The sequence below is a fragment of the Pygocentrus nattereri genome, chromosome 24 (genome assembly GCF_015220715.1).
Source record: "Pygocentrus nattereri isolate fPygNat1 chromosome 24, fPygNat1.pri, whole genome shotgun sequence".
NCBI classification, from domain to species: Eukaryota; Metazoa; Chordata; class Actinopteri; order Characiformes; family Serrasalmidae; genus Pygocentrus; species Pygocentrus nattereri.
Window position 1 is genome coordinate 29734638 of NC_051234.1, and position 27843 is coordinate 29762480.

The 27843-nt window shown below is 41.7% G+C and overlaps 1 protein-coding gene across 3 annotated transcripts in view; it reads left to right on the plus strand.

The window, feature by feature from the left end:
- ek1 (eph-like kinase 1) overlaps positions 1–27843 on the plus strand; it is a 136092-nt gene that overhangs the window by 46395 nt on the left and 61854 nt on the right. For all 3 annotated transcript variants that reach the window (XM_037534053.1, XM_037534055.1, XM_037534056.1), the window contains exons 4-5: positions 18338–18493; positions 19079–19438. In XM_037534053.1, the coding sequence (XP_037389950.1) occupies positions 18338–18493; positions 19079–19438 (516 nt within the window). The remainder of the gene's footprint in view (positions 1–18337; positions 18494–19078; positions 19439–27843) is intronic.

Genomic DNA, 27843 nt, shown 5'->3' on the forward strand with positions numbered 1-27843 from the left:
AAATTACGGTGAAGATACTTTGAAAACACAGCCTTGAGTGTCTTACTGCTTTTATAAAATTACAAGAAAGCAGTGTGACATTTTAATTGGAGCCTTGTGACTGGAAGGTTGCCAGTTCGATCCCCAGAGCTGACAGTACATGACTGAGGTGTCCTTGAGCAAGACACCTAACCCCCAACCCCCAACTGCTCCCTGGGTGCTGTGCATAGGGCTGCCCACTGCTCTGGGCAAGTGTACTCACTGCCCCCTAGTGTGCGTGTTCACTAGTGTGTATGTGGTGTTTCATTGCACAGATGGATTAAATGCGGAGGTGAAATTTCCCCGTTGTGGGACTAATGAGGGTCACTTAATCTTACTATCATACATGGGTGCCATAGATGTTTGATGTTGAGAGCTCATTTCTTAATGCTAGCCTGGCTTGTAGTGTCTATGTCCTAGTAATTGTATGAGTGAATATTTCTAAAGTATTTGTGATTCTAATTGGCCTATTATCCAGTGCATCTCTTATATAATAAAAGCCAGCTATTTATTTATTTTTGCCGTGTGTGTGTGTGTGTGTGTGTGTGTGTGTGTGTGTGTGTGTGTGTGTGTCCGTCCAGGAGAAAGGAAGCACGTGCCGGCTTCGCCACGTGTCGTCCTGCTGTCGTCTTGCTTTTTATTTTCAGTTCCTTGTCAATAATTCATTCTCCAGGCTGCACGATCTGCACAGGCCTTGTGACTGGAGAAAGCAGCCCACTAGTGGGCATGAGCTCTCTTCAGCTCTACCTTAAAGGAGCAAACATCAGCTCTGTCCGGAGAGGAGCGCAGTGGACAGGGAGTGGGCAGAGCTGTCACTGTGAGCACTTCTTTTCCTAGGCAGTTTCCACTGCAGTTTATTCTCGCTGACAGTGACCTGTAGAGTGTCCCCACATTGGAAAGCAGATTCAAATGGCCAGTTTGGCTTGCACTAGGGCTGCACACTGCATCAATTGTTGATCATTATCTTGATATCACACTGAATACTGATGTTGCAGACATGGATATAGATGAGTCTCTAACCAATCAAGGGTAGACAGATTTACTAAGTGTTTTGCACCAGTGCATGTGTTCATATGGCTACTCTGTCCACTGTTCATATAGGAGCACTTTGTAGTTCTACAATGACAGATTTGTAGTCCATCTGTTTCTCTACATACCTTGTTACCCTGTTTTTCAATAGTCAGGACCCCCACAGGACCACCACAGGACAAGCATTATTTGGATAGTGGATCATTTTCAGCACTGCAGTGACACTGACTTGGTAGTGTTTTATTAGTGTGTGTTGCTTTGTGTCCACTCACTGTCCACTCTAATAGACACCCCTGCCTTGTCAGTCCATCTTGTAGATGTAAAGTCAGAGACGGCAGCTCATCTGCTGCTGCGCAGTTTGTGTTGGTCATCCTCTAGTCCTCCATCAGTGGTTACAGGACGCTGCCCACAGGACGCTGTTGGCTGGATGTTTTGGTTGGTGGACTATTCTTAGTCCAGCAGTGGCACTGAGGTGTTTAAAACTCCAGCAGCACAGTTTTGTCTGATCCACTCATACCAGCACAGCACACACTAACACATCACCACTGCATCAGTGTTACTGCAGTGCTGAGAATGACCCACCACCTAAATAATGCCTGCTCTGTGTTGCTTCAGTGGTGTCCTGACCACTGAAGAACAGGGTGAAAGGGGGTTAACAAGGTATGCAGAGACTCAGTCTGTAATTGTAGAACTACAGAGTGCTCCTGTATGGTAAGTGGAGCTGAGAAACAATAGCAATATAATAGCAGTATGCTGTTTTGTCCATTTTGTATAACCAAAATATTAAACAACTTGATTCCTCCTCTAAATGCACACTTTCCTTGCTAGTGTAAACATCATCTCTTTTGCTTTCCAAGTGTCACAGTATTTATCTCAATGTGTATCTGGCCCAGGCTTTCTTAACAGTCTAACTAAATCAGTAATTACAAGTAGGCTTGTTCCAGTTAGGTCATATTTATTAATCGTAAGCTACTGTTAAAGTTCAGACAGCCAGATTGCCTGATTAGCTGCTCTGCTTCCTAGCTGGACTGAAAATGAATGGTTTTTACATCAAAGAATACATTTGAAGGTGCGCAGTTTTCAAATCGCAGCTATATAGACTATATAGAGCTATATAGTCCATACCAGGGGTCGATAATAGGCGGATCGCGGTCCGGACACTGTCCTATGTAGACCTGGACCTACAACTGATAAACTATGAAGAACTATTTAATTTCGACGGGGTGGTCTTATTTCAATCTGTATATCTTTTCTAGTCATTACAGTACAGTTTTAGTGGCGCTGGAGACTCCCAGACCAGTCGCATGCATTGTAAAAATCATGTGACGCTACTCAGCCAATCAGATCTGTGTATTACGATGAGCAATGAGACTCCAGTGAGTGACACACACACACACAGGGGAGGGACGAGACGAGAAACAGCAGTCAGAGAAGAAAGTGAGTCAGAGGGAAGGTAATTCACATGGCGTGATCTAAAAAGAGAAAACTGATAGTAAATGTGGTTGAAATCTGACTGAACTGGACTTGATTTGATCTGATGTTCAATTGTTGACTGTATAAGATGTTGATATTCCTACTAGGCTACATCAGTAAACAGTAAATGACACTGAGTCATTATACAAGTTAGACATGATGTTCTGGACCTTCACTTGAGGAAATTTCCTCTAACTGCGCCTTACTGAATTTTAATAATAGACCCCTGGTCTAGAAACAAACTTTTGATGTGAATATGGCAGCGTAAAGGATGGTGAGGATGATGTTACTGCCATTGAATCTGCATAATGGATGGGGATTGCAGTGAGAATTAGACTTAGTTCTAGTAGGTGCTAAGCCTGTGCTAAACTTCATCTGCATGTTGTTTATATGCTCTGAATGTCTTTAACTGGCACACACAGATGAATAAAAAAAGACCAGTGAGGGAGTTGGTGGAGTGCAAGCTGTTCTTACTGCTACTTTTCTTGCGTGCCGTGATAATCCCTTCTTAATAGATCCTTGCATGCATCTCCGCCTCATAATTGTGGTCAAAGACGGCTCGTCGCCCCCACCCCTCTGAAATAACAAGAGCAGCAGCGGCCCAACACACCTGCTTCTCATTTCAGCACTGAAATAGTGCTTCGCCTGTGGGCCCACCACCACTAAAGTGACAGACCTCAGTGTATCGGGTGCACAAAACTCTATACGGAGGTCATCTATCTCATGTGCTGAGTTTTGGATGTTTAACTTTGTCTTGGCTCTCAGAAATTCATTCAGGGATGTTTTCTTTGTCACTTTTAATTCAGTATGATCTGCCTCAATGAGTTGCTACACATGCAGGTTCACATTTTGTTCAACACTCGTTGCTCAAATCAGATTTTTTTTGCTTAAATCCAATTTCTCTGACACGATGGTTCACGCAGGTTTAGGTAAGTGATTCAGATCTGTCATTAATGTGATGAACCGGTGTCCTGAACTGACCCGCATGACCACAACCTACTCAGTAACGCCACGTGACTGAATCACTGCATCATCAGCACAAACTAACGAGCAGAACGAGCTTCGCTGAGATCATTAACTCTGATCAGCTCTCGGCTTCGTTATTAGAGCCAGACGAAGGAGAAAAAGGTGAGATGAGCTGCTTTTCCACTGTTCACAGGCTTTAGCTTCTGTTAGGCGCTGCTGCCAGAGTAACGCTGAATGATGCCGCAAGTACATTAAGGTCACAGGGCCACATATCCGATACGTATCTGATGTGGATCAGCATGTGTAATTGCAGCGTCCAGTGAGCTGCTGTGTTTTCTATCACTGTATAAAGGAAGCGTGATGGTGCTTTTATGGGATGCGCTGCAATGATTTCCAAGTGGATGTGCGCACACATGCAGAACAGAAATCAAATCGCTAAGGACTTATTATTCATCTGTTTTATCATAGAAATGATAAAATGTGACTACAGTGGGAGCTACAGTACTGTGCACAGGTCAGAGACCATTTGTTTAATTTCCAGCTAAGAACTGGCCAGAACAGAAGACATTTCTGAAAAGCTTCAATGTGAAATAATCCACTTGCATAAGACACGTGAAAGTCAAATGACCATATGTGAGAAAAAAACTGTTCAAAATTAAAATATTTATCAAAGAAAAAAGAAAGTGGAACTCTTGAACTGGCCATCAGCATGTCAGCATCAAATTAACAGCACTTAAAGCTCTCCTCTCTGAGAGAGAGGAGAAAATCAAGCTGCTTCAGATCGGAAAACATCCACAGGTGTTTCTGTCCATCCTTCCACTGTGAGAAGACCACTCAGTGCTGTGGGTCTGAAAGGACGTGTAGCTGATCAAGAAGAACCTCACTGAGAAAAGGAGACGGACACATCAAACAAAGAAGAGTCCAGACCTCAGCACCACTTAATGGGTTTTGATTTTCAGAAAATCATCAACCAACTTGAGACTGAGCTTTGGAGGCGTGGAAAATATTCCTGAATATTTCTTTGAAAAACTGGAAATTTTTTGAAAATTTTTTTGAAAATTGAAAGCTGCAGATGTTGAAGCTTCTGTTTCATATGGAGTTCAACTGTTTTCCCAAATGTGGAAAATAGTATTTATTTTTTCTGAAACAGTAGTTTGTGACCCAAACTGCAACGTTTTGGCTGCAAACATTACTTTGATAAAGGTTTGACTTGTAAATAAGGAAGTTTTAGATGTTAAACGTCTGTAAATGTCATGATTTCAGTTACATTTATTATCATAGGACATTCAGTCTCGGGTCCTTGCAAATGTGTGAGTGAATATGGGTTCAAAGATGTTCAGGTGCATTATTGAATTAAGCTTAGTATTTGGTGAGTCGTCTTCGCTCAGCAGCTTTTCTGTAGTTAAGGTCATTTTCAGCAGGAATTTATGGCACTTACATAAAGAATATTAAAAGGCAGGCGGGCACTGTACTTCATCTCCAGTGTATGTTGACCTTTAGCAGTGCTGTGCATGCGTGCGTGTGTGTGTGTGCGTGTGTGTGTGTGGTAAAGAGTGCATGTGTGCGTTGATGTTCATGCTTGTGTTTTGGGATTGTGAGACACTATTGAGGAGAGGCTTAACAGCAACATTGAAAATGCATTGAATTTATACTGAATGTATTTGATTCAAGTGTGTACAATGATTCTGCATGAAAAAGCATTATATAAACTCAGTTATATAAACACGTTATTTAACTGCATTGGGTAAGTAAAATACAAAGTGGTGCTAGTTGATAAATATCAAATCAAACTTTTGAACCGTCCACAGTTAAAACTGGTTCTTTCGTAATGAAAGTGGTTCTGTATAGAACCATAAACACAATGAACCCTTTGCGTAATCGTTAATGCGTTCTCCAGATTGCTGGCGAATGTGCTGTAGATTCCATATATATATATATATATATATATAGGGTTCTGTATAGCACCAAAAGGGAACAAGCCTGACATCATAACAATAGAAGAACCATTAATAGATAGAACCATATACAACACATTCTCCATCAATCTGATGAACAATTTCATGATGTAAAGAATCATGGAAAGGGTTCTTTGTATAGTCATGGTTCTATACAGAACCATTTTCTTTACTAGAGAACCATTTACAGCATTTAGCAGAACCCTTGAAGAACCATCATTTTTAACTGTTTTATTAATGTGGGAATAATGTGAACATTCAGACCAAGTCAATTCAGTGCACTGTTTATTTGTTTGCCGTATGAAGTGACCCTTAAAACTGAGGAAGCTCCTGAGGTGCAAGCTTTGTGGGGAAGAGCAGAACAGAAGGTAGCGGTGAATGTTTCATTCCAGGAGCTGCAATAAAGCTGTCTGCTTGTGCCGTGTGTCGATGTTCAGGTGGACATTTTGTGTCCGGCATGTGGAGACATCCATTATGGCTGTGAGTGCGGTTTATGGGCCGGCGCAGCGAGGCGTGGAGCGGAGCCGCAGAGATTGGCGCTGTCACCCTGAGCGTGATGGATGGCGAGGAGGGGAATGGCCTTCAGAAAGAAGAGCACTCCAGGGAAACACAGAGCAGATTGAGGCTGAGCGCAGAAATCCCACCCAGGCTAGAGGTTTAAACCCTCCAGCCCGGCGCTTCTCCTCCCGCAGCCGCTGTAATTGGACAGGCTCTTTGGAGGTGTCAGGCTGGAAGAGGTGCTGAGCGTATGTGTGTGCGAGTGCCTGCGTGTTTCTCTGTGTGTGTTGCGGAGGTGTATCCGTAGCCTTGGGAGAATGAGACGGATTTGACCTCGGGTATAGAGGCTTACAAGATTTGTTGTCCTCACAAAGACCCCAAAAATTGCTTTAGTGATTAACTGGGAGGATAGTGTGCCCTTGATATAAGTGGGCTTAGCAGAGAGATGGTGGATATGAAGTAGCTTTCAGGGATAGAGGTAGATCAAGAAAACTTACCAGTAAGAAGGCGGGATGCTGCTGAATGCTTGGAATCTTGGAGGTGTGTGAGTGTGTGAGTGTGTGAGTGTGTGAGTGTGTGAGTGTGTGAGTGTGTGAGTGTGTGAGTGTGTGTGTGTGTGTGTGTGTGTGTGAGTGTCTGTGTGTGTGTGTGAGTGTCTGTGAGCCTCATAAAATCTTGTGTCTCCACTTTTGACGTTTTTCTGTTTTTGACGTAATTTGAGGATGTCTGTTTCTCCTTACATTGTATGTTAGTTTCATGATGAATGGACTAAAAGAAACGTCCCAGAATGGCTTGGAAAAAATTCTGGTTCCATTGACTTACATTAAAAATAAAGTGTGTTTTTTCCTTCTCCTGTAAAGTTACCATTTTGGAGATACAAGGTTTTCTTCAGACAGCAGTGATTTTATATAACTGCATTTTGCTATTGATTTCACTACATATACATCACATATACGGGACATATGCATTACAGCACATCTTGATTTCATATAAATACGTGTGTGTGTGTGTGTGTGTGTGTGCGCTGTGAATGCCCTTCCAGCAGCTCTCCCTTTGTGCTTTCTCAAAGGAAAGGTCTGGCCCTGTTGCCTCCCAGCCTATTCCCTCAGTTGCTTGTCTGTGTACAATATTTGATTTTTAAAGGAGAAAATAATGCCTCGCTGCCTAATGGCTGGAGGAAAATGGCTGAAAAGGCTTTAAAAAGTCTCCTCTGAGTAAACTGGATGCCTCATCAATACAGTGCTGTAATCACCGGAATACCTCCAGCCCTGCAGGTGAGGTAGAGTTTCCCTAATGCGTTGCTCTCTGCTTATTTGTGTATGTAGGTCGGGAAGGTTAGCAGGCTGTTTCTAACACATCAGCTAACCGAACCGAAAACATGCATTCGCCGGCGTATGTGGTAAAACACCCAAAGGACTCTTATGATTCAGGCTGGATAATGCAGATTTGTAAATTTGAGATGTGGAGCGCAGGGCCAGTGGGTCCAGGTTAAATTTCAGTCTGAAGGAATATCAGGCCTTTGTTAAAGATGAATTCAATACGATTTTATCTTAAAGCTTAAAGATTTAAAATTAGGATTAAAGGTAAACGTCGTCTTGTGTGAGTGAAGTAATTAATCAAGCACAATGAAAACTGTCCTATAGAGAGAATTTAATACATCGTATTAAGCATTAACGCTCGATGTGTGAGCAAAGGCAGAGCAGTCCACATGCTTAGTCGACAGAACAGAATGTGTAGAGTACAGCTAAGGCCTTATCTTTGTAAAAGCAGTCTGGAAACACAAATCCATCCAAATTTCTCTTTAGGCACACGGAACTGAGTAAATTGAATTAGTTACTAGTTAAACGCAGCAAAATGTAGATTATCAGAAGGGGCAGGTATTTTTTATTTTTTATTTTCTTCATTTCTTTATCTTTCTGTTTATGCAGTAGCTTGAGGGTTGAGAGATTGTGGTACGTTGTCAGCTTTATTCATGTAGACAAGCAGAATAAATGTGCAAGTAAACATGATTACCCAGTCACTATGAACTGTAATAACATTATTATTATATTTTATTATAATATCATCACACTATGATTTATCAAAACAATGAGCAGAAATACTGGATAAGAATAATAATAATAATAATAGATGTCCTAGAAGGCAACAATACGCAAAGCCCTCCAGCCAATCAAAATCTTTTCTACTTTGTATTATAAGCATCTAGTACAGGAGTCAGCAACCCAACTGTTAAGAAAAGCCATTTTGTCTTTTAACAAAAATCAATCCACCATGGAAGCCACAGCATTTTATGTCCATTTTACCGTCTTGGCTGTAACGTCTCAGTATGTACTGATGTCCCAGTAAAGGCCAAAAAAATGGAAACGAAAACGGAGACTTATTTTGTTCTGTTTTAAGCTTTAGCTCAGCTATAGCCGCTTTTCTCACATCTCCAGCAGGAAACTTTTCTGCAAAAGTAGAATGTTTGTTAGTTTCTTGTAAAGCGTATTTCATCGTTCGATATTTTTTATTTATTTATTTTTTTCTTTATTTATTTTTTTGAGGCTGAAGTCAGCTTGTCGGTCACCAGCTGCTTCTTCACATTTTACTGTTCCACCTTAAATGAGAATGTAACTGCTGCACCATTTAAGGTGGCACGAGAACATTCGAACAAGAAGCTGGTGAACGACAAGCTGACTTCAGATTCACAACACTTTTTTTTTTTTGTTTTGTTTGATTGTATTTCGTTGCACATTAATCATACCAGGAAACCAGCTGGAGTGATTATAAGTACAAAAGTTCATTAGTCTCTAAATTATAGATGTTCATCTCAAATCTTTCTCTTTGCTTTCTCGTTAGCTACTAGCTAGGCGAGTCTGTTGTCTGTGTTGCTATGGTGACCAGCAGTCTGCATGTCAACCTACATTAAATAGAAGGTTTAAGACCATTTTTGTTAAACTGTGCAGGGTTTTATTTCACTACAAAGGAGGATCATTTTATTTTTATCTAAAAATCTGATTTTGCTGTGGAGCCGCAACAGGACAGGAAAAGAGCCGCATGCAGCTCTTTGATTGGCCTACAGCAGGGTCAGCAACATGCGGCTAATCGTAGATCGAGAGTCTTATGGGCATTTTGATGACTGAAGGTATTGCAGTCATTTGCTTACAAAGCAACAAACATGGAAGTGTAAATTGGATGCATTTTCATCTGGATTAAGGCAAACACTACTAAAGACAGCAGAAAATGCATGTATTGAAACGTAAAGGGGCTTATAAAAACAACAAAGTTACAACTTCTGAGTGGTGCTATAACATTTAGAGAGTGGCAGTAAGTAATGTTTATTTATTTGTGCTCGAGTTTGGAGTTTCTGCGTATTGACAGTTTTGAAGCAAGACGGCTTAATGTACAGTTCAGTTGTTAATCACAGTTACATATATGACGCAGTGATGGACAAAGTACACAAACCATGTACTGGAGTTAAAGTATAGACACCCAGGGTAAAATATTACTTCAGAAAAAGTAGAAGTTCCTCCCTTTAGACCTCCACTTGAGTAAAAGTACTAAAGTATTTACCTTCAAATGTACTTAAGTATAAAGTAAAAGTACTAAAAGAGGAATTCTGGCTCTGATGTCCTGTTATCATTTTTATAACCAGACTGGCTTCATGAACTCATTTCAGGTGAAAGTCCTCCAGCGTCTCTCTTGGTAAACCAGTCTTTTAATAGGACGTCATTAATTAGTGACGCTGACGTCTATTAAAATGATCAGAAGCACAAAACACTGAAGGTAAACAGTTTCCATCAGGGAGAACCGAGTGGCTCTGAAATCACTTTTTACACACAAGCAAAGTTTCAGTTTCAGATTTATTTACAACTTAGTTCCAAGTTTAAGTTGAATAAAAACTGGCTTTAAACTCAGGATCACAGATGAGCTCCTTTACTATGTTGATCTGTAGGCGTCTGTTCATAAACATAAACCAGCCCAAACTCATTTACTATAAAATGAAATGGTGTTTGTAGAAATTCAGAAAAAAGCCGCGTCAGTCTCGACTGCATATGTGGACATATTTCTATATTGAGCTCTATTTACACAAAGTTAGGTTAGTTCATCATTTATGTTGAACAGACTCTCCCAAAGTTTTACGCTGCTGCGCTGACGTTGAACCGCGTGCTGCACTGGGTCGATATGACCAACAGGTCAAAACCAGCTCTAAACAAAGTGACCGCTGGGCCCTGATTGGTGCTCTGGCTTTGTGCTTCTTTCATTTGGACGTGTTACGTTTTTATACACAGAAACCAAAAGGAATGAAAAAAGTTGGATATTAGACTCTGAAATGTAGTGGAGTGAAAGGAAAAAGTCGCCCAGAGTGGAGAAACTTCAGTACAGATACACCAAAAAATACTTAAGTACAGAAACTAATGACATTTACTGTCCACCACTTATTATTCGTTAGCTAAAAGTTTATGATCATGACAGGCCTGATAGTCTGAACTTGCACTTAGAAACTGATGGCTACAGCTTGGAGTTTCAGTGCGTTTTAGTGGCAACTTTCTGCTGCCAAAAGTGCCAAATCCAATGAACAGGACTTCAAAAAGAGTACTTTTTGTTTGGAATTCAGGATAATAAGAATTTTAAGTGGATAAATTTACATGTGAGCATTTCATTTCTGGAAAGCGCCATATTGGAGCGTTTGAAGTAGTTGAAACACTTGAAACAGAGTTCAGACGGCACAAAAGGAGCGAAAGCAAAGGGGAGGAAGACAGAGTTTGGCAAAAGAGCTCAAGTTGAAGGGATTGATGTAGAGATGAATGGAGCCAAAATGGAAAAGTGCCAGATTGATCAAACTTGCCTTTCATGGAGAAGTGAAAAGGAAAAGCAAGGAAATTAAGATGGAGTTTGTGGATGCAAATTCACCATTTTTGAAGCCATTGTTGGATGTTGGGTCCATATTTATTTACTGTTTATGTCTGTGCAGCAGTTGAACAGTTTCAGTTCTTGTTGTTGAGGCTTTGCATACAAAATGTCAACTTGAATTTGAGGGCATTTGCGTCTACATTGAGTGGACCATAGAGGAATCACTGTCCTTTATAGCTGAACTCCTAGTAGTAGATGTAGTTGAACTAAAAACACTGCACTGTATATGAATGTACCTCTGCACACGGCTCTTAAGGCTGTACGAGGCTGCTGCTGTTTTACTATGGATTCCCTGAAGAATGTGTCAAGATTCACATCCAACAATGAAGGTGCATTTTGGAATTATGTTGCCATGGAGACAATTACATAAGCCTCTTTGGGGGGGGGGGCAAGAACCCTCCATTCCAAACCCGCTGCCCTCTCCACCTTAGCCCCTCTCCAGTGCATTTTGAATTAGCCTGTGATGTTGTAAAATTGAAGCGTGTGAATCACTAAAAGCTCAGCCGCCGTCGCTCTCTCACACACACCCCCTCCCTCTGGAAAACAGGCTGTCTTTTTCATGTTCTGAGAATGCCCCTTTATCATCTCTGCCGAAAAAGAGCATGCCTAATGGGGGGCTACACATTACCTGCCCAGCCCCCTTTTAATTCCCGTTTGAATGATCTACAGAGGTCCGGTTTTTCCCTATTGCAAATAATGGCCTCTACTGGGGAATGTATTAGGGCACAACCAAAATGAATATTTTGTGACTTATATTAAGTTTAAAGTGCTGAACGGCTGATATAATTTAATGTGGTCAAAAGTATACCACAGTGATTTCAGTTAAGCTCTTTCTGCAGGACCTCACTAGAAAATGTTATGGCTGTGTTGAGCTGCTAGTGAGCAATGGCGGGAGGGCAGAGAAGCCCCCTTGGCAAGACAAAGCAGACAGCACAAGTGCAGCTTTTTTTCATATTTGAAATAAACGTAACTGCAAATAAATAAATAAATAAACAATCTGTAAAATCGCTTTTAGAAATGAGCCCCTCTAATGCTGTTGGAACAACACCTTATATGTCCATTTTTGCACTTTTTACTTTTTCAGTTTCTGACATAGTTTGAAAAAGCCTGTTCTTTACATTGTGTATAAATTTCATGATGAATGGACCAAAAGAAACAAACTAAAATTACTGGGGAAAACGTCTGGTTCCATTGACATACGTATGTTTTTTCGCTCTCCTGTAAAGTTACCATTTTGGAGATGCAAGGTTTTGTTCTGACAGCAGCGATATATTAACCGTTCCACCCATTTTTTGGATTATCAGCTATTTTGTTTTCTATTTTATGTTGTACAACATTTACATTAAAAAAGCTAACCTACTCTTTATTTACATTTTAGTGACCCTTTTATTTTAAATGTAGGGCATCAAACAATGCCATTCCTGTATGCCATACTTATGATTTTTACAAAAAATGTCACATTTGTCATGTTGGCTTGCTTCCTCAGCTAAAAAGAAAAATTCAGTTTGCTTCTAGTTTTGTAAATCATTTCCATCGACATTCGCGAGGAAAAGAAATGTTATGTAGATCAACTGAGGAGCTTTAATGCAGGTGGAAATTGTGTTTTATGGCTTCTGTGCCAAAGGAGTTAAACAATGCTTTACTGACTGAGCCGGCTGTCAAAATCATAGTTGTAAAATATGACTTTTGGTTCTGAACTCACGTTTCATAAAGCAGCACTGCTGTGTCTGATCCAGTCGTACCAGCACAACACACACTAACAAGTTCTTGAGAGTGTATGGTAAAAGCCTGGGGTGTGGGTGTGGGTGGGTGTGTGTGTGTGTGTGTGTGTGTGGGTGGGTGTGTGTGTCAACTTTATGATGGGGTGATGGGGGATCCTCTCTTGCTGACTTGCTGTCAAGGTGGCAGGTTGATGTCTATTGATCTGCCTCATTCATTATGGACTAGAGGCCGTGCACTGAATGAGAATTACACCTGCAGCCATTCATCCCAAAGGAGGAGGCATTAAACTCACTCATTGCCTTCAGTGTCTTTCTTCATTACCCACAAACACAAACTCTCTCGCTTTCCTTTTCCAAGCCAGGTTTGCAATCTCCTTGGACTCGGATATCATACATAAAGTCTATTGATTAGATTGATCAAAGAATGCACCAGCCATGTGCATTTAAATATTTGATAAGTGAGCCATCTCTCATCTAATGAAGATGTTTTCCTTTTATTGTTCTCCCTTTGGCTTGATTGAAACTTGGCTCTCAGGTCGATATGGCACTTTTGAGAATGGGAGCTCAGAGAGGGATTCTGTTAGACAGATTGATTTGCTGTGTTACACTCCTTAAAAATAAAGGCTCCTGAATGCTTCCTAGCTTAGATGCATCTTTTAGTTGATATAGAATCCTTGCATTGTGGTTCTTTAAAACTGTAAAAAGGTTCTGGCATTTGTTAAAATGTAAAACCGTTAGCTCAAATGTTCTATGAAGGACTGAAAATGGTTCTTCTGTGCTGGGATACTTTATCTCTTATTTTTCAAAGTGTAGGTTCTCTTGTTTATTTACATTGACTCTTTGCTGCACGGTATGGTGACCATGGCATCCACAGCCTAGCATTCATGGTTTGCTCGATGAGGACAATGGAAGGTCCAAGCTCAACAAGGTGCTCTAGAAATGGTACTTAAATCCTCTCTTGGAAAATGTGGAACAACCCGTCACAGCCCTTCTTTTCAGGCCCTCCATGATTGCTACACTCAAAAACGCTGCCCAAGTATGGAGGAATTCCTTAGCGCTCAGCTCAGGGTCAAACCGATTCTCCAGGACCCTTTTTATGCCTCTGTTTTCTTTTCTTGCCTTGTTCTATAGTTAACGGCTAACGGGCACATATAGAGCTGGCCTTGTTGCCGAGGCGCGGGCTTTGGCACGTCAGGCTGGTGGGGTTCCACGAGAGGCCAAGCTTTCTAAGGCCTGTCAGATTTGGCAGCGAGAAGCGGAGGAGCTGGAAACCGCAACACACACACACACACACACACACACACACACACACACACACACACACTTGTTTTTATGAAAAGTCAGGACATGTGGTCATTCATACAGTACTGTGCAGAGGCCACCGCTGATTCAATTAATTTCATCAATTTCCATTCAAAACAGCATTAAGTACAATTTAATCATTTTTTTTCAATCAGCAGATATTTCTAAGGAGATTAGACATAAGATAATCCATTTGCATAAGGAAAGAGAACATAAAAAGAAAATGTGAACGTGAGTTTCCAAAAGCTGAGAGCAAAAACATATTCGAAGAGAGAAAATGAGACTCCTAGCAATTCTGCAAGATGTGGTAGACCATCAGAACTCTTACCGTCAGATAAGCAAAACAAGAGTTTAAGTGACACTTTTTAATCCCACAAATGGGGAAATTTCACCTCCGCACTTAACCCATCCGTGACGTGAAACACCACATACACACTAGTGAGCACACACACACACACACACACACACACACTAGGGGGCCGTGGCACACTTGCCCGGAGCGGTGGGCAGCCCTGTCCACGGTGCCTGGGGAGCAATTGGGGGTTAGGTGTCTTGCTCAAGGACACCTCAGTCATGGACTGCTGGCACTGGGGATCGAACCGGCAACCTTACAGTCACAGGGCCAGTTACCGAACCTCCAGCCCACGACTGTCCTTAAAGCTTTCATCTTCGAGAGAGAGAGGAGAAAATTAAGCTGCCCACAGGACGCTGCTGACTGGATATTATTGGTTGGTGGACTATTCTCAGTCCAGCAGCGACACTGAGGTGTTGAAAAACTCCAGCAGCACTGCTGAGTCTGATCCACTCAGACCAGCACGACACACACTAACACACCACCACCACCACGTCAGTGTTACTGCAGTGCTGAGAATGATCCACCACCCAAACAGTACCTGCTCTGTGAGGGTCCATGGGAGTCCTGACCACTGAAGAACAGGGTAACAGAGTATCAGAGAAACAGATGGACTACAGTCTGTAACTGTAGAACTACAGAGTGCAGCTATACACCTTTTCCTGCTTTTCCTGCTTTTCCTACAGAGTCAGGGCATTTTAGTCCTGAAAATGTACTAAAATCAATGTACACACAACTCCCAAGATTTGGTTCTAGCTCATCGCTAGCACTTTGCTCAACTTTCACTACACTGTTTGAAATGGACCACAGGCACAGATGCCATAATCAGCTCCACTAGCTAATACAGTGCTGTATGGTAACTTGATCATGAACCTGTGAGTTAGTGTCTTAATCCCTGCTTTCTTTATGTTACCGCTGGCAGAGCTGGGACTTAGCTTAGCTCTCCAGGCTGCAATGTGAAGTTAGGTACTGGCTTGAAACTATTTGGGTCAGCGAGCGTGCACGTTCTCATATCGCGGATTTATGTTACAGTAAGCCTGTTAGCAGAAAGCTTTCGCTAAAGCGGCGGTATAGGCATGAGGGATAAAGATGTGTGTGTGTGTGTGTGTGTGTGTGTGTGTGTGTGTGTGTGTGTGTGTGTGTGTGTGTGTGTGTGTGAATGTGTTAAGTAGAGGAAAGAAGAATATTTGTGGTATGGGGGAAACTCAGTTAGCATGGTTAGCACAAAGGAAAATACTACGATTTATGCACTACGAGCTTGGTTACAAGCCGGTTCATTGAACGAGATGGCAAGCTGGCAAGAACAGCTGACAATTTCACTACTTTGAACGGTTTTTATTACATAAATTACTGGAGAAAACTCAGGCTGGAAAAAATTCAGCGTGTTTTGCCATGGAGAGTGATGAACTGTGTAATTTCACACTACCAGACAATAAAACGGAGCCTTTAGTTCAGTAAATGTGGTCTCAATTGTGGTGGTCTGTGTTGCTTCAGACCAGATTTGAGCATTTAAAGTAAGTTTCCCTGTCTTTAATCTAAAGAAAGCCTGCATGCCAAGGCGGCGTAGAGCATGCCTGTTGGCTTTATGTTGCTGTGAGTGCATTTAATTTTGGGTTTTTTTTCTTGATGTATGTGAAAGTGAGTCGTCTTGTTATAAGAGAACAAATTAACCAAGGCAGATAAGGAAGAAAAATGCACGGTACAAAATCACAGACCATATATAAATTGCATAAGCCGTTGCCCCTACTGTGTGATTTTAATGATTTCTGAAGATTAATATATAAAATGGGATGATGTATATTAAAGCAGTGGTTTGCTGCTAAGTGTATTAATCCCATGCAAATGGGCATGATTAAGCTGTGGTGAACTGGTTGTAAAGCAGTTAATGAATTGGAGGCAGTGAAGATGGCCTGAACATTATGATGCAGTTATATTGGATGTATGACATTAATATTTCTCATGTTTTCAATTATCCATTGCAATGTCATATCAGTAATAACAGGGAGCCTCGCTGATGTTATTATTTAATTGAGGGGAGAAAAGGAAACCCTGGTCAGTTTAATAGGCCTTGCCAATTAGGGCATACTCTAATCAGGAGTATTAAAAGGTTTATCATCATCAGTGATCATCATTCGTGTTACACATAAGAAAAGTAACACCAGAGACGTTTTTAATGAAAAATGCATTTTACTAAAAGGCTGCTACAGAACATCAAACCACATGTTGTCAGTTATGGAACATCCAATAAAATATGGAATGTAATCAATTTTTATTCTATTCTATCTAGTTATCTAAGAATGAAGTCGGTCACCCCAGTGACGTCAGCTAAAAGCTTCATATGAGATCATGAGCTGAGTGAGAAAATCTCTTGAGAACTGAAATGCATTTGGACTTGCCATGAGCTTTTCTTCATAGATCCTCAGGAAACAGGTGAACGGCAGTCGAGTGACATCAGCAGCGTGACTTTTATTTCAAAATATTTTTGTTGTTGCGCGGTGACACCAGTGACACGACCCCTGGGGAGCTTTCATTATGTATTTTATAATATTTGACATTTTTTTTTCTTTAAATTGTGGTGCTCACACTTTATACATGACTGTGGGGACAAGCGCTACTGTGGTGCTTGGATTTCTATATTATTGCTACAAAAATACAATATTGCTTAATTGAGGCTGCTAATATAGCTAATAAGTAACGAATGCTTATACACTGTGCAAACTGCACTGGCTATTAATCATAATTTTAGATTCACAAAACCTGCGGACTTGTTTATTTCACGTTGCACATTTGCACAGAGCAAAAATAATTCAAATGCCCGCTCCTAGTGCTACAGCTTGGCTGCTTACACAGCTACTAAAGAACGAGGCTGGTCATGATTGTGCGTCCTCCTGAGAGTGCAATTTTCTTGCGCTGATTTCTTTCTCGCTTTTGCTTCTCTCTTTGTTCACCCTCTCTCTTGGCCGGTGGCAATTCAGCGTGCTCCAAGCGTTGATGAGGACCGACTTGAGCCAACAGTGCCATGCATGCCACACTGATTGCAGGCAGCATTCGGCCACCGACGCTCACTATCGACACGGTCAAGTGGCCAGTAGTTGGCTTGGTGTGTCCTGGGCCTAGATCTGGTTGAGATTGCTAAACAACTCGACATGGTTTCAAGCATACGTGTGATAATTTAGGCATGCAGTTTGCACAGAGCTAATTAGTGGGCTATAAGCTTTCATTACTTCTTAGCTACATCAGGTTTGTGTAGGCACCATGAGGCTAAAGAAGGAAACTTGGATATCAAGCATGTCCCGGCTCGTCGATTACTTTTGGGGTCAGGGGAATGTTATGTAAATTGGCTTTATTGCCACTTTGTAACTGTCACTTCAGCTACTGCGCTAGCATGGGGACGGATGTGTCTAAGGGCGAGAAACATGTTGAGAAACTCGTCAGTGGGCCAAGGTGACCCGACTGAGCTGTGGAGTGCAGGGAGCAGTGCTGCGTCGCTGCTTTCCTCGTCCATTAGAGATGCCAGCGGAGCAGTGCCTGGCCCTCGGAAAAGGGAGGCAACTAGGGTGGAGGCGGCATGCTGTGCTTGATGAGAAGTGACATGTTTGAGACGTGTTTGCAAAAATAAAGGGTTTGCTTTTAGTTTTGCGGGCAATATGGGAGTCTGGCGTGCCGTCCCGGAGGTGCCGCGCTCCAATGCGCACTCTCTCTCTCTCTCACTCTCACTCACACTCACACACACACACTCACACACACTCACACAGGCCAATCGGCAAGGACACACTTAACCCACGCCCTGCTCACATAAACACAGGCACTCTATCGGCACGTGCCTGCCCCATCCCCAGTCCCGCAGCCAGGCCGTTAGCCATGCTTCGCTGCACAACTAGACGAGAACTGAACAGAGAGCCTCCCTCACATTAGATCTGAGCAACGTTTGGGTCTCGGCAGTTTCTATTTAGGCCTGGCTAGCTTTCTTTTCTTTACAGTTCATTGCAGATCAGTCCAATCCAAAGCACTCTGCATCATCAGGCTGTGTGTGTGTACTCTGTTGTGCCTTTTTTCCTCCTGCAGCTTAAGTTGTGTAAGTGCTCCACATTTCTGATGAACAACTCTTTGTTTTTCCATTTTATTCACAGCCTGTCGTTCCGGCTTCTACAAGGCCTCTGCCATGGACGCCTATTGCGTGAAGTGCCCCCCACATAGTTACTCTCATCAGGACAAGGCCTCAGAGTGTGTGTGTGAGAGGGGCTTCCATAGAGCAGAGACTGACCCTCGCTCCATGGCCTGCACAAGTAAGCTCATTTACATCAGCCTTTTTTGGTGTCCTGTATGTCACTGGCTCCACATACAATATTGTTCCTGCACAGTGATGAGGTTTCGTCCATTTGTTTGGATCACAGTGTGTCACACAGTGTCAGAAGCGATATAAGCACGTCTGTTTGAGATTACCTGCCCCGCCAACTGGCGGCCTGTCCAGGGTGTATACTGCCTTCCGCTCTGGGATAGGCTCCAGCTTCCCCCGCCACCCAGTAGGATAAGCGGCTTAGGAACATTGTCTGTGTTTGACCAAATATGATGGCATAGATATGGAGCCACAAATAAACGTGAATTTATCATAATGCTAACTGCTACGTGTTCACATTGCTTTATTGTTGGCAACATTAGAATTATTTGACTGAGCTCTTCCTTTAACATGGATAGAGGTATGAGATGATTAGGGATGCAGTGAATGCGCAGTGTTGACTGATGTACCCAAACTTCCAATACAAGTTATCTGCGTTAGCCGTTGTATCTTAAGTGCACATATCAAGAAGTGAAATTCCTACACCAAACATATTCTGGCTGATTTATTTTGTGTGTGTGTGTGTGTGTATTAGGACCTCCATCAGCACCAGGCAACCCCATCTCCACGGTGAACGAGACAGCAGTGACTTTGGAGTGGAGTCCACCACGCGACAGTGGTGGAAGAGGTGATGTCACCTACAGTGTCCACTGTAAAAAATGTTCGGGCGAGGCGGCCCCAGGAGCCAGCGGGACAGGCGAGAGGTGTGTACCCTGCGGAAGCGGACCTCACTTTAACCCCCGACAGTTCGGCCTGGCCCATCCCAGAGTATTGGTCACTGAGCTGCAGCCTCGGACCAATTACACCTTCAGTATTGAGGCCCTAAACGGCGTTTCTGACCTGAGCCCCAGCCCCCGACACCTAGTGTCTGTCAACGTCACCACCAGCCAGACAGGTGAGTTACACATTCTGCTGTACTCTTCTGATTATCTAAATTAGTTTTTTTTCTGATTTATTTGACCGTAATGTGATAATTTAAGGTCTTATTCTTGACCTTATTAGTTTTTCAGTGCAATCAGAAGTTAAGGACATTAGTGTGAGTGGGTGCTAGCTTATTGTATGAGTTCTGTATCAATAATATCTCTTAGCCTACATTTTACTACTTGAGAAAAGTATCTAAAATAAGATGCATGATTTTCTCTACAGAAACCTCATTCTTTCATAGATACACTGTTAGAAATGAAGGTTCTGTTCAGGTCCATTTTTCATTCATCAAGGTACAAACAATGTAAATGTTTCTTCAGAAGTATAACAGTGGTTTTAAGGTCTGATTGTGAGCCTTAAATTAATTAATAAATACATTCTAGTTGAAAAGTTGAAAAGTTTCATAACCAAATGTTTTAAATCAGAACAGTAGAATAAAAGCCTGGAGGCGAGGCGGGGTGTGTAGAGTCAGTACAGCTTAGAACACATCATTTCAGTGGATTATGGTTCAGTTATGTTCCCTAACTAAAGGGACTGAGATGGATCATTGAAGGAACCACCCCAGCGATAAGAGAGTCACTGCCCCAGAGACAGCTTCATACCATTATCAAAGAGTGTATGCCTGGGACGTTTGTTTTGTTTAACTTGTGGAGTCTGAAGAGCACTAGCTGGTATGTTTTCAGCTTTGCTGTGACCATAGCTCCAAATTTAGTGACGGACTGTAACGGTGGGGAGCAATGAGGTGGACACCCGTGCTCAGAACACATCATTTCAGTGGATTATGGTTCAGTTATGTTCCCTGACTAAAGGCGCTGAGATGGAGCCTTGAGGGAACCACCCCAGTGACAGGAGGTGCACTGAACAGTTTACTTCCTTTATTTCTGAGAGTGTATTGAATTACATGTTACTGTGATGCAGAGGTCACCAGCCCTGCTTCTGGAGGTCTACCTTCCTGAGAGAATTGACCCCACTAGGGCTCGGCAGTAGGACAGTACTTTTTTGTTATTGTGGTAAATTACATCCCACTATATCACAGTGGGCCTTTTGGAATAAACCGTGGATACACAGAATACTGACAAACTGCATGTTTCACTAAAAAGAGAGCATGATTGGTCCTGTTTAGGTTCATTCAGTGCAGCGCAGAATGTGAAACATTAAATGAAAATCATTTGTGCTCAAAGTTTTTGATAGCATCTTTTACATTTTGCGCTACTTCTACATTTTTGCCTCCTCTGACATGTCAGATGTCAGAAAAATTAAATATGATGAAATAACTAATTGTGAACGGTGAAAATTGGCTAAAGTATCGTGATTCTGTATTTGTGCCATGTTGCCCACCTCTAACCCCACCTGGTTCTCTTATCATTGCCCGCAGAAGTCTTCGATGATGAGAATGAGTTGTGGGTTGGAAGGGACATATGCAGGAACGGGTATCAAGACGGACGGTTGGTGACCACTGCTGTAATATTCAGAATGTGGCAGCCGTGTGATTATCAGGAAAAGAAAATACAAGCATTTTGCTCTGATATTATTCAGTTTACAGAGTTCCTGTTAAGTTTTGCACACAGTAACGTCTTCCCTATGACATTTAAAGCTCTTAATGGCCTGTTAAACTGATCTGTTGAGGCATTATAGCCCATGCAGGCCACTTCGCTCAGCTGAGACATGCTTACTGCCACCTCCTGCCACCTCCTTACAGCTCAGTTGGTGGAAAATCATTTTTATATTATATAATAGCGTTGTCAGGAATGTTGGGAAATCGAGCTCAATAGCTGTTTTTAAATTGTTGTGGAACATTTGGAAAGGGTCAGACTGGAATACGTTTTTCATTTCTTACATCACAATTCACTTTGCATGTGCATATCACAGTTGCCATCATCTTCTACTGGCACAGTGTCAGCAGCAGCTAAGGACATTATATGTACATATTGGTCCTTTCAGAATAGAGGCCTATTCACTCTTTCCAACAGGAATCTGAAATGAAAGCTGTCGAGTAGGGGTCAGCAGTATATTTAGAACCTTACCACAATACATAAAGACACAATGCTCCACAAAACGGGATAAATCTGTAGGAGTAAATTATTTTTTTTCAACGTTTCACATACTGCGCATTTATGCTCTGTTGGACTCGCAGTCTCCTAACAACAGGAAGAAACTTTAGACATCTACACCACCTCCGACGTCTGACTAAAGCTCTTTAGTAACACATCAGTGTTCTGAACTAGCCTTTAATTGCATGGAATATAATATAAAAAGCCTTTATAAAGCCACTGCTGGCTTGACCGTTCTCTATCCTTTTGTTTTTCAAGCAAATCACAGTCCTTAGCATCCAGTGTAGCTCTGAGAGAACAATTTCAAATCATTGGCGTAGCATCTGGGTTATGCACAGTGCACACTGAGTATCATCTCATCTTCTGCTTCTTCAGTGTATTTCCAAGCCCCACCTAATTTTCTTAGCCCTCATCATTTTGTTTTAGGTATGGGGAAAAGATGTGCTTGTAGTATATAGGCTGCCTACTAGTAAATACTGAATACTCTGATGATAAATAATACAAAAACACCCATGTATGCACATTGCTTAGGATTTCTACCATTTACATAATACTGACTTCGGCTCCATGTGGATTTTAAGCGGTTACTTCTCGTCTGCTTCACCTTATTTTTTTGCAATTGTGTCTTGGAATAAGGAAGCGCTTTCTAGAAGCCTTACACATGGACCTGGATGACCTGTGAGGCCATGTCTTTAAATTAATTTACATGAAGATGAAGATTAAGTGACGCTTGTTAGTCCCACAATGGGGAAAATTTCGCATCTGCATTTTAACCCATCTGTGCAGGGAAGCACCACATATACCCTAGTGAGCTCACACACTAGGGGGCAGTGAGCGCACTTGCCTGGAGCAGTGGGCAGCCCTGTCTGCAGCTCCTGGGGAGCAGCTGGGGGTTAGGCGTCTTGCTCAAGGACACCTCAGTCATGTCCTTCCGGCTCAGAGTGTCGAACTGTCAGGTTCCCTAACCTCCAGCCCACGACTGCCCAATGAATATTCATTCATGTTGCTTTTGTGCCGTCTCATCATGCGTTGTTTCGAAATAGAAAATGATCAAAAAGTTTCATTCCAATAAATGTCAAACCATCTACTTAACACTTGCTAGATGTTAAACAGTGCTGCTACCTAGGAGAGAGGAGCTGGTTAACATTGATTCTGGCTAACTAAAGCACTGAAAAACATTTGATGGCTCAGATCTGATGGGCTGGGGTTGAGCAACTACCATTGAAGTTTTGGACCTGTAAACTGATCAGCTAACTTAACGCTAGCTTAGCAAGCAGGCTACAGGTCCAAACAGTGCCATAAGACATGTTTGATTCTGACTAATGGTGCCCTGCTGAAACAACAGTGGAGGGTAGAAACTGATGACCGAAAGAGCAGATATCGAGTTACTGGTGTTGAAGTGACAGAAGACCTAAATCGAACCTGTTCTGTGGTTTTTAAGTCTGTGTAGCATTTTAGCTAAGCTAACGATCACTTAGTTAGCAGGCCAAAGGTGCCACACAGCACCGCACAGCACAGGCCTTGTTCTAGTGATTTTGAAATGGTGCAAAGTCTTTATCTGAAATACTGTCATCATTATGAAATGTTGTCATTTTGAATTACTGCAGTAAATTTTATTACCATTATATCGTCCAACCCTGATGTCTACAGCATATTCATGTATTGCCCATCTTCACCTTCGAGACCTCAGAGAGAGAAAGAGAGGAGCAAAAAATCTGAACAATAAGGCTTGTAATGTGAATGTAGTCCAAAATGTATCTCCTTTCACGTGTTGGCATGAGAGCAGGGAATTGGGCTTTGGCAAGTCATAAACATGACTATCGAAGACTTTACAAGGACATTTTTATTTAATAGAGAAAATATTTTTTTACCTCTGTCATGATGATTTAGCCATAAGAGGGTCAGAGATGAGAAGTGGGTGTGTGTTTCCAGTGCGTTAGAGGGCTTGTGGTTATGTGCACTGAGCAGATGTGAGTCAGCCTCCTCCCTGTCTCTGATTGCAGCCTCGCTCTTCAGCTGCAGGCAGGCTTTCAGTCAGGGCTAATCCTCTATTCTGCCCCCTCTTGAGCTCACACTGTGTTTGGAGAGGGCTCTCTAAGTCCTCCCATAACCTCCTGGCCCCCACCCAGTGGGCTTTAGGGGCCACTGGAGTGCGTGGGAGGGACGGGGACTGCCCTCGCCTGCAGGGGTGTATGCTGTGATTTATCCAGAGCTTTCTGAAACCATGCCGTACGGTGTAAATCTCCAGCCTCACAATTTTACTAAATAATGATTTTTTTTTTTTCTCTCAACATTTTTCATAGAAGTGTTGTGCAAAATTTCAGCATGATTTTGTTTGCCTGTGATTCTTTTGGAATGATCCAGAAATAGAAAATATGCACCAAATACACAAATATGACTACAGGAGGAACGATTTACACGAGTGGAATCTTGGCACAGCATCTTAAGTGTAGTTAATATAAGTAACATTTATCAATATGATATATTTCTATAATAGGAATTCTATATTATAGAAAATTATGTGATTTATGAAACTCATTGGAAAGAGGCCCTGAATATTCTGCTGTAACTCTCGTTATGATGAAGCAACCAGAACCAAAACTTCACTACATAGCTTGATTTACATTTGATATTGCAGCAAATATTCACCCCAAGGCATCAAACTTTGTTGGGAAATGCCTCCACATGATGCGTTTTGTCCAAAAAATTCTAAATCCATCATAAAATGTACATTTGATATTGCACCAAAATTGATAAAATACGTAAGGCTATAGTCTTACCTTTTTGTGTTTTTTTTTCACTGTTCATAAATTCCCTTAATATTCACACAAAGGCATCAAAACGTATTGAAAAATGTGCCCCCATGATGTATTTTGTCCAAAAAAATCTAATTTATGTGTAATTGATTGCATTACATGCAATGCTGGAAGTGATCTCTGTTTTCTGCCAGGCTCATGAAGGGGTACGGGGGTCTGCACCCTGAAGTTGCAAACGGAGGTTAATCACGGGGGCTTCCCAGCTTGTTTAAAGGTCCATATACTGAGGAGCACGTTGTTTTGTTCAGATTGCTTCGTCCTAGAGAGAGTTATTACAGAATGTCTGGGGCCTCTTTCAAGTAAATCTGCCTGTATAATTATTAAAATATGATCACTATATATTATTATTATTATTATTAGAAATAATATTACAAGAATATTTAACCTGTTTCTAGACAATTCTTTCACAATTTCAGTCATTCTGTGTGTTTTGATGTGAAATGCGCATATTCATGAGAAATTTAGGACTGTTCTCAACAGCTGTGATAGGAACCAGATGTCTGAAGTGTCTAATGCTTCTAAAAGCTCACATAAAAAAAACTTCCACAAAATGTTCATACATGCATTGCATGATGCTTATAGGACACTGTTTTACCATAGTTTTGAGATGAGGCTTTGGACTAAAGCACATTTTAAAACACATGCAGGGCGGACAGGTACATGCAGAGAGTTGTAAGGCAAACAGTCCTCAAAGAAAAACATTTTTTGGCTCTATCACTATTTTATCACTCATCAGTTTTATCAGCATAATATAAAAACTCTTGAAGATATGCACACCGGTAGGTTAATTCTAGGTCACAATACAAAAGGCCAAATGCACCTAAAATGAACAATTTCTTGTCAAATTCCTCTGTGTCACTTTCTCAATGGGTGAATTACACTCACCGGCCACTTTATTAGGTACAGTAAAAGGTTGCTAGTAAAAGGTTGGATCCTCTTTTGCCTTCAGAACTGCTTTAATTCTTCGTGTCAGACTTTCAACAAGGTGTTGGAAACGTTCCTCAGAGATTCTGGTTGGTTATTTGAGCTCCTGTTGTCTTTCTATCATCTGGAACCAGTCTGCCCGTTCTCCTCTGACCTCTCACATCAACAAGGCATTTTCGTCCACACAACTGACCGCTCACTGGATATTTCCTCTTTTTGGAAAGTTCTCTGTAAACCCTAGAGATGGTTGTGCGTGAAAATCCCAGCAGATCAGCAGTTTCTGAAATACTCAGACCAGCCCGTCTGGCACCAACAACCACGCCACGTTCAAAGTCCCTTAAATCCCCTTTCTTCCCCGTTCTGATGCTCGGTCTGCACTTCAGCAAGTCGTCTTGACCACCTCTACACGCCTAAATGCAGCCGTGTGATTGGCTGATTAGCTATTTGTGTTAATAAGTAACTGAACAATTTTGAAAAATTTTGCTTGTTTCAAGATGTAATGCTTATAACAGAAATAAGCAGAATAAGATAAATGATTTTAAAAAATCCTAAAATATTCTTACAACAATTAAAAAAAATAGTTTGGAACTACTCACAAAATTTCTGATGAGAATTTTTATTTATGCAAAGTAAATTTATGCTAGTAATCAGCTGTAATATGGTCTAATTTTTAAATTGAATCATGATCTGAGTGGAACATTGTGGGACTGTCAGAAAACACTGGTGAATAAGCAAAGTTATCTTACAGTCTCACAACACGTCACCATAGTTATGTAATTGATGTTTAGCAGACACAGAATAGCCACTATGCACTGTGTACATGTTGAAATAGATCTCCGTATAGAAGCAGTGCCTGTAGTTAAATTCATGTCCATATTAGAAACCCTGGGTCTAATCTGTGATTGAACAAATGAATGCCATTTTTGTAAATCACTGGGGGGGAAAGTAAACGTGTGTCTAGTGAAATTAATTTATAAGGCTGTTAAGGAGTCAAAATAACAAAATATTGCTACATGCAGACTAACACTACTGCGCATTGAACTGGCATCATTACCCTGGAACATTCACCCAAATAACCTACAGACCATCAAGCTTGTCAAGCGTAGTAGTTCAGCTGCTTTATCAGTTTTAGGCTCCAGCAAGTGTGTAGCTTTTTTAATGTTTTGATGGCTAAACACCAGGGCTTAGTAAAAGCCCACAAGACAAAGTATATCACTTGGTGTTACATTTATGCCTTGATGTTTATGGGATGGTGCATTTAAAATTGTGCACTGCTTTCATTTATTTGGAAACCATATAAGGAAATTGAACCTATTTGATAGTTTTCCAGTTTAAACTATCGCAGGAGGATGCTTGGGTCCAATACCTGTTCCCTGTCGAACCTTGTCTGAGTGAAAGTCACTGGAACGATTACCTTCTGTGCTCAGGACCGTTCGGCTCTGCAGTGGAAAAGAGGCCTGTGAGTTGTGTCACGGAGTGATGAGCCAACCTGTGTAACGTTAATGCGTGAAAGTTTGACTCATTCACAGATTCTTTACCTCATAATGCTGGTCTGTGAGCTCCTGACTTTCCAGTGTAGGGAAGAGATATTGGGGGACCATCACAGTGGAGGAGAGGAGCAGGAAAGAGAGAAAGAAGGAAAAAAGTGGGAGAGGGAGCATGAAGGAGGAGAAGAAGAGGATGAGTGAGAACATGAGAAGGAAAGTGTGAGAGAGAAGGGCGGGGGGGCACGGGGAGAAATAGAAAATGTGAGAGAAGGAACGTGGCAGAGAGCGAGAGAGAGCGAGGCATGATGAGGGGATGGAGAGAGAGCACTGGACCAGGACACTCACATCAACAGCCTCTCGCTCTTATGAGATCCGACACTGCCGTTACCCTGGAAACGCCGCTGGAGGTGTGGATGGAAGGAGGAGGGAGCGATGGCGGTCAGGCCGACGCTCCGAGTGCACGGCCCCTTGTGTGTACCATTTAAAATATTCAGGAGACGACTCTGAGAGCAGCCAGGCGTGTGTTTTGTTTTCAGTGTATGTATCTTTAATCACCACGGACATGACTGTAATCAGATCCATTACTTATAGCACACAAAGCTATGAAAACAAACCTGGATACATGTTGTTTTATGGCCAGGCTGACTGATAAACGCATGTGTGTATGTATGTTTTAGGTCGTCTACTTTGGTCTTTCCCAGCACATATACTATATGCATGGATTCTGTTTTGAGAATATGTGAAAAGAATATGTAAAAATGACTGAAATAAGATTAATTACATGTGGCCTAAGGGTATGAAAATGAACCAGAAAAAAAAATCATGAATTCATACATATTTCTGCACTTATACATTCTTTCAACACTTCATAAAGGTGTGCAGATGCCCTGCTGTCCCAAAATTCAACAACTGTGGCTTAGCGTTCATATAGTTCACTTGAAGTAACAGGAATTCCCAGACTGTATATACTTATATTGGCCCAGACTGTCAATAATCATTCAAAATAAAAGTAAAAAACTGCCCATGATGCTCGCTTCATCTGTCAAGAGTGTGTGTGTGTGTGTGTGTGTGTGTGTGTGTGTGTGTGTGTGTGTGTAA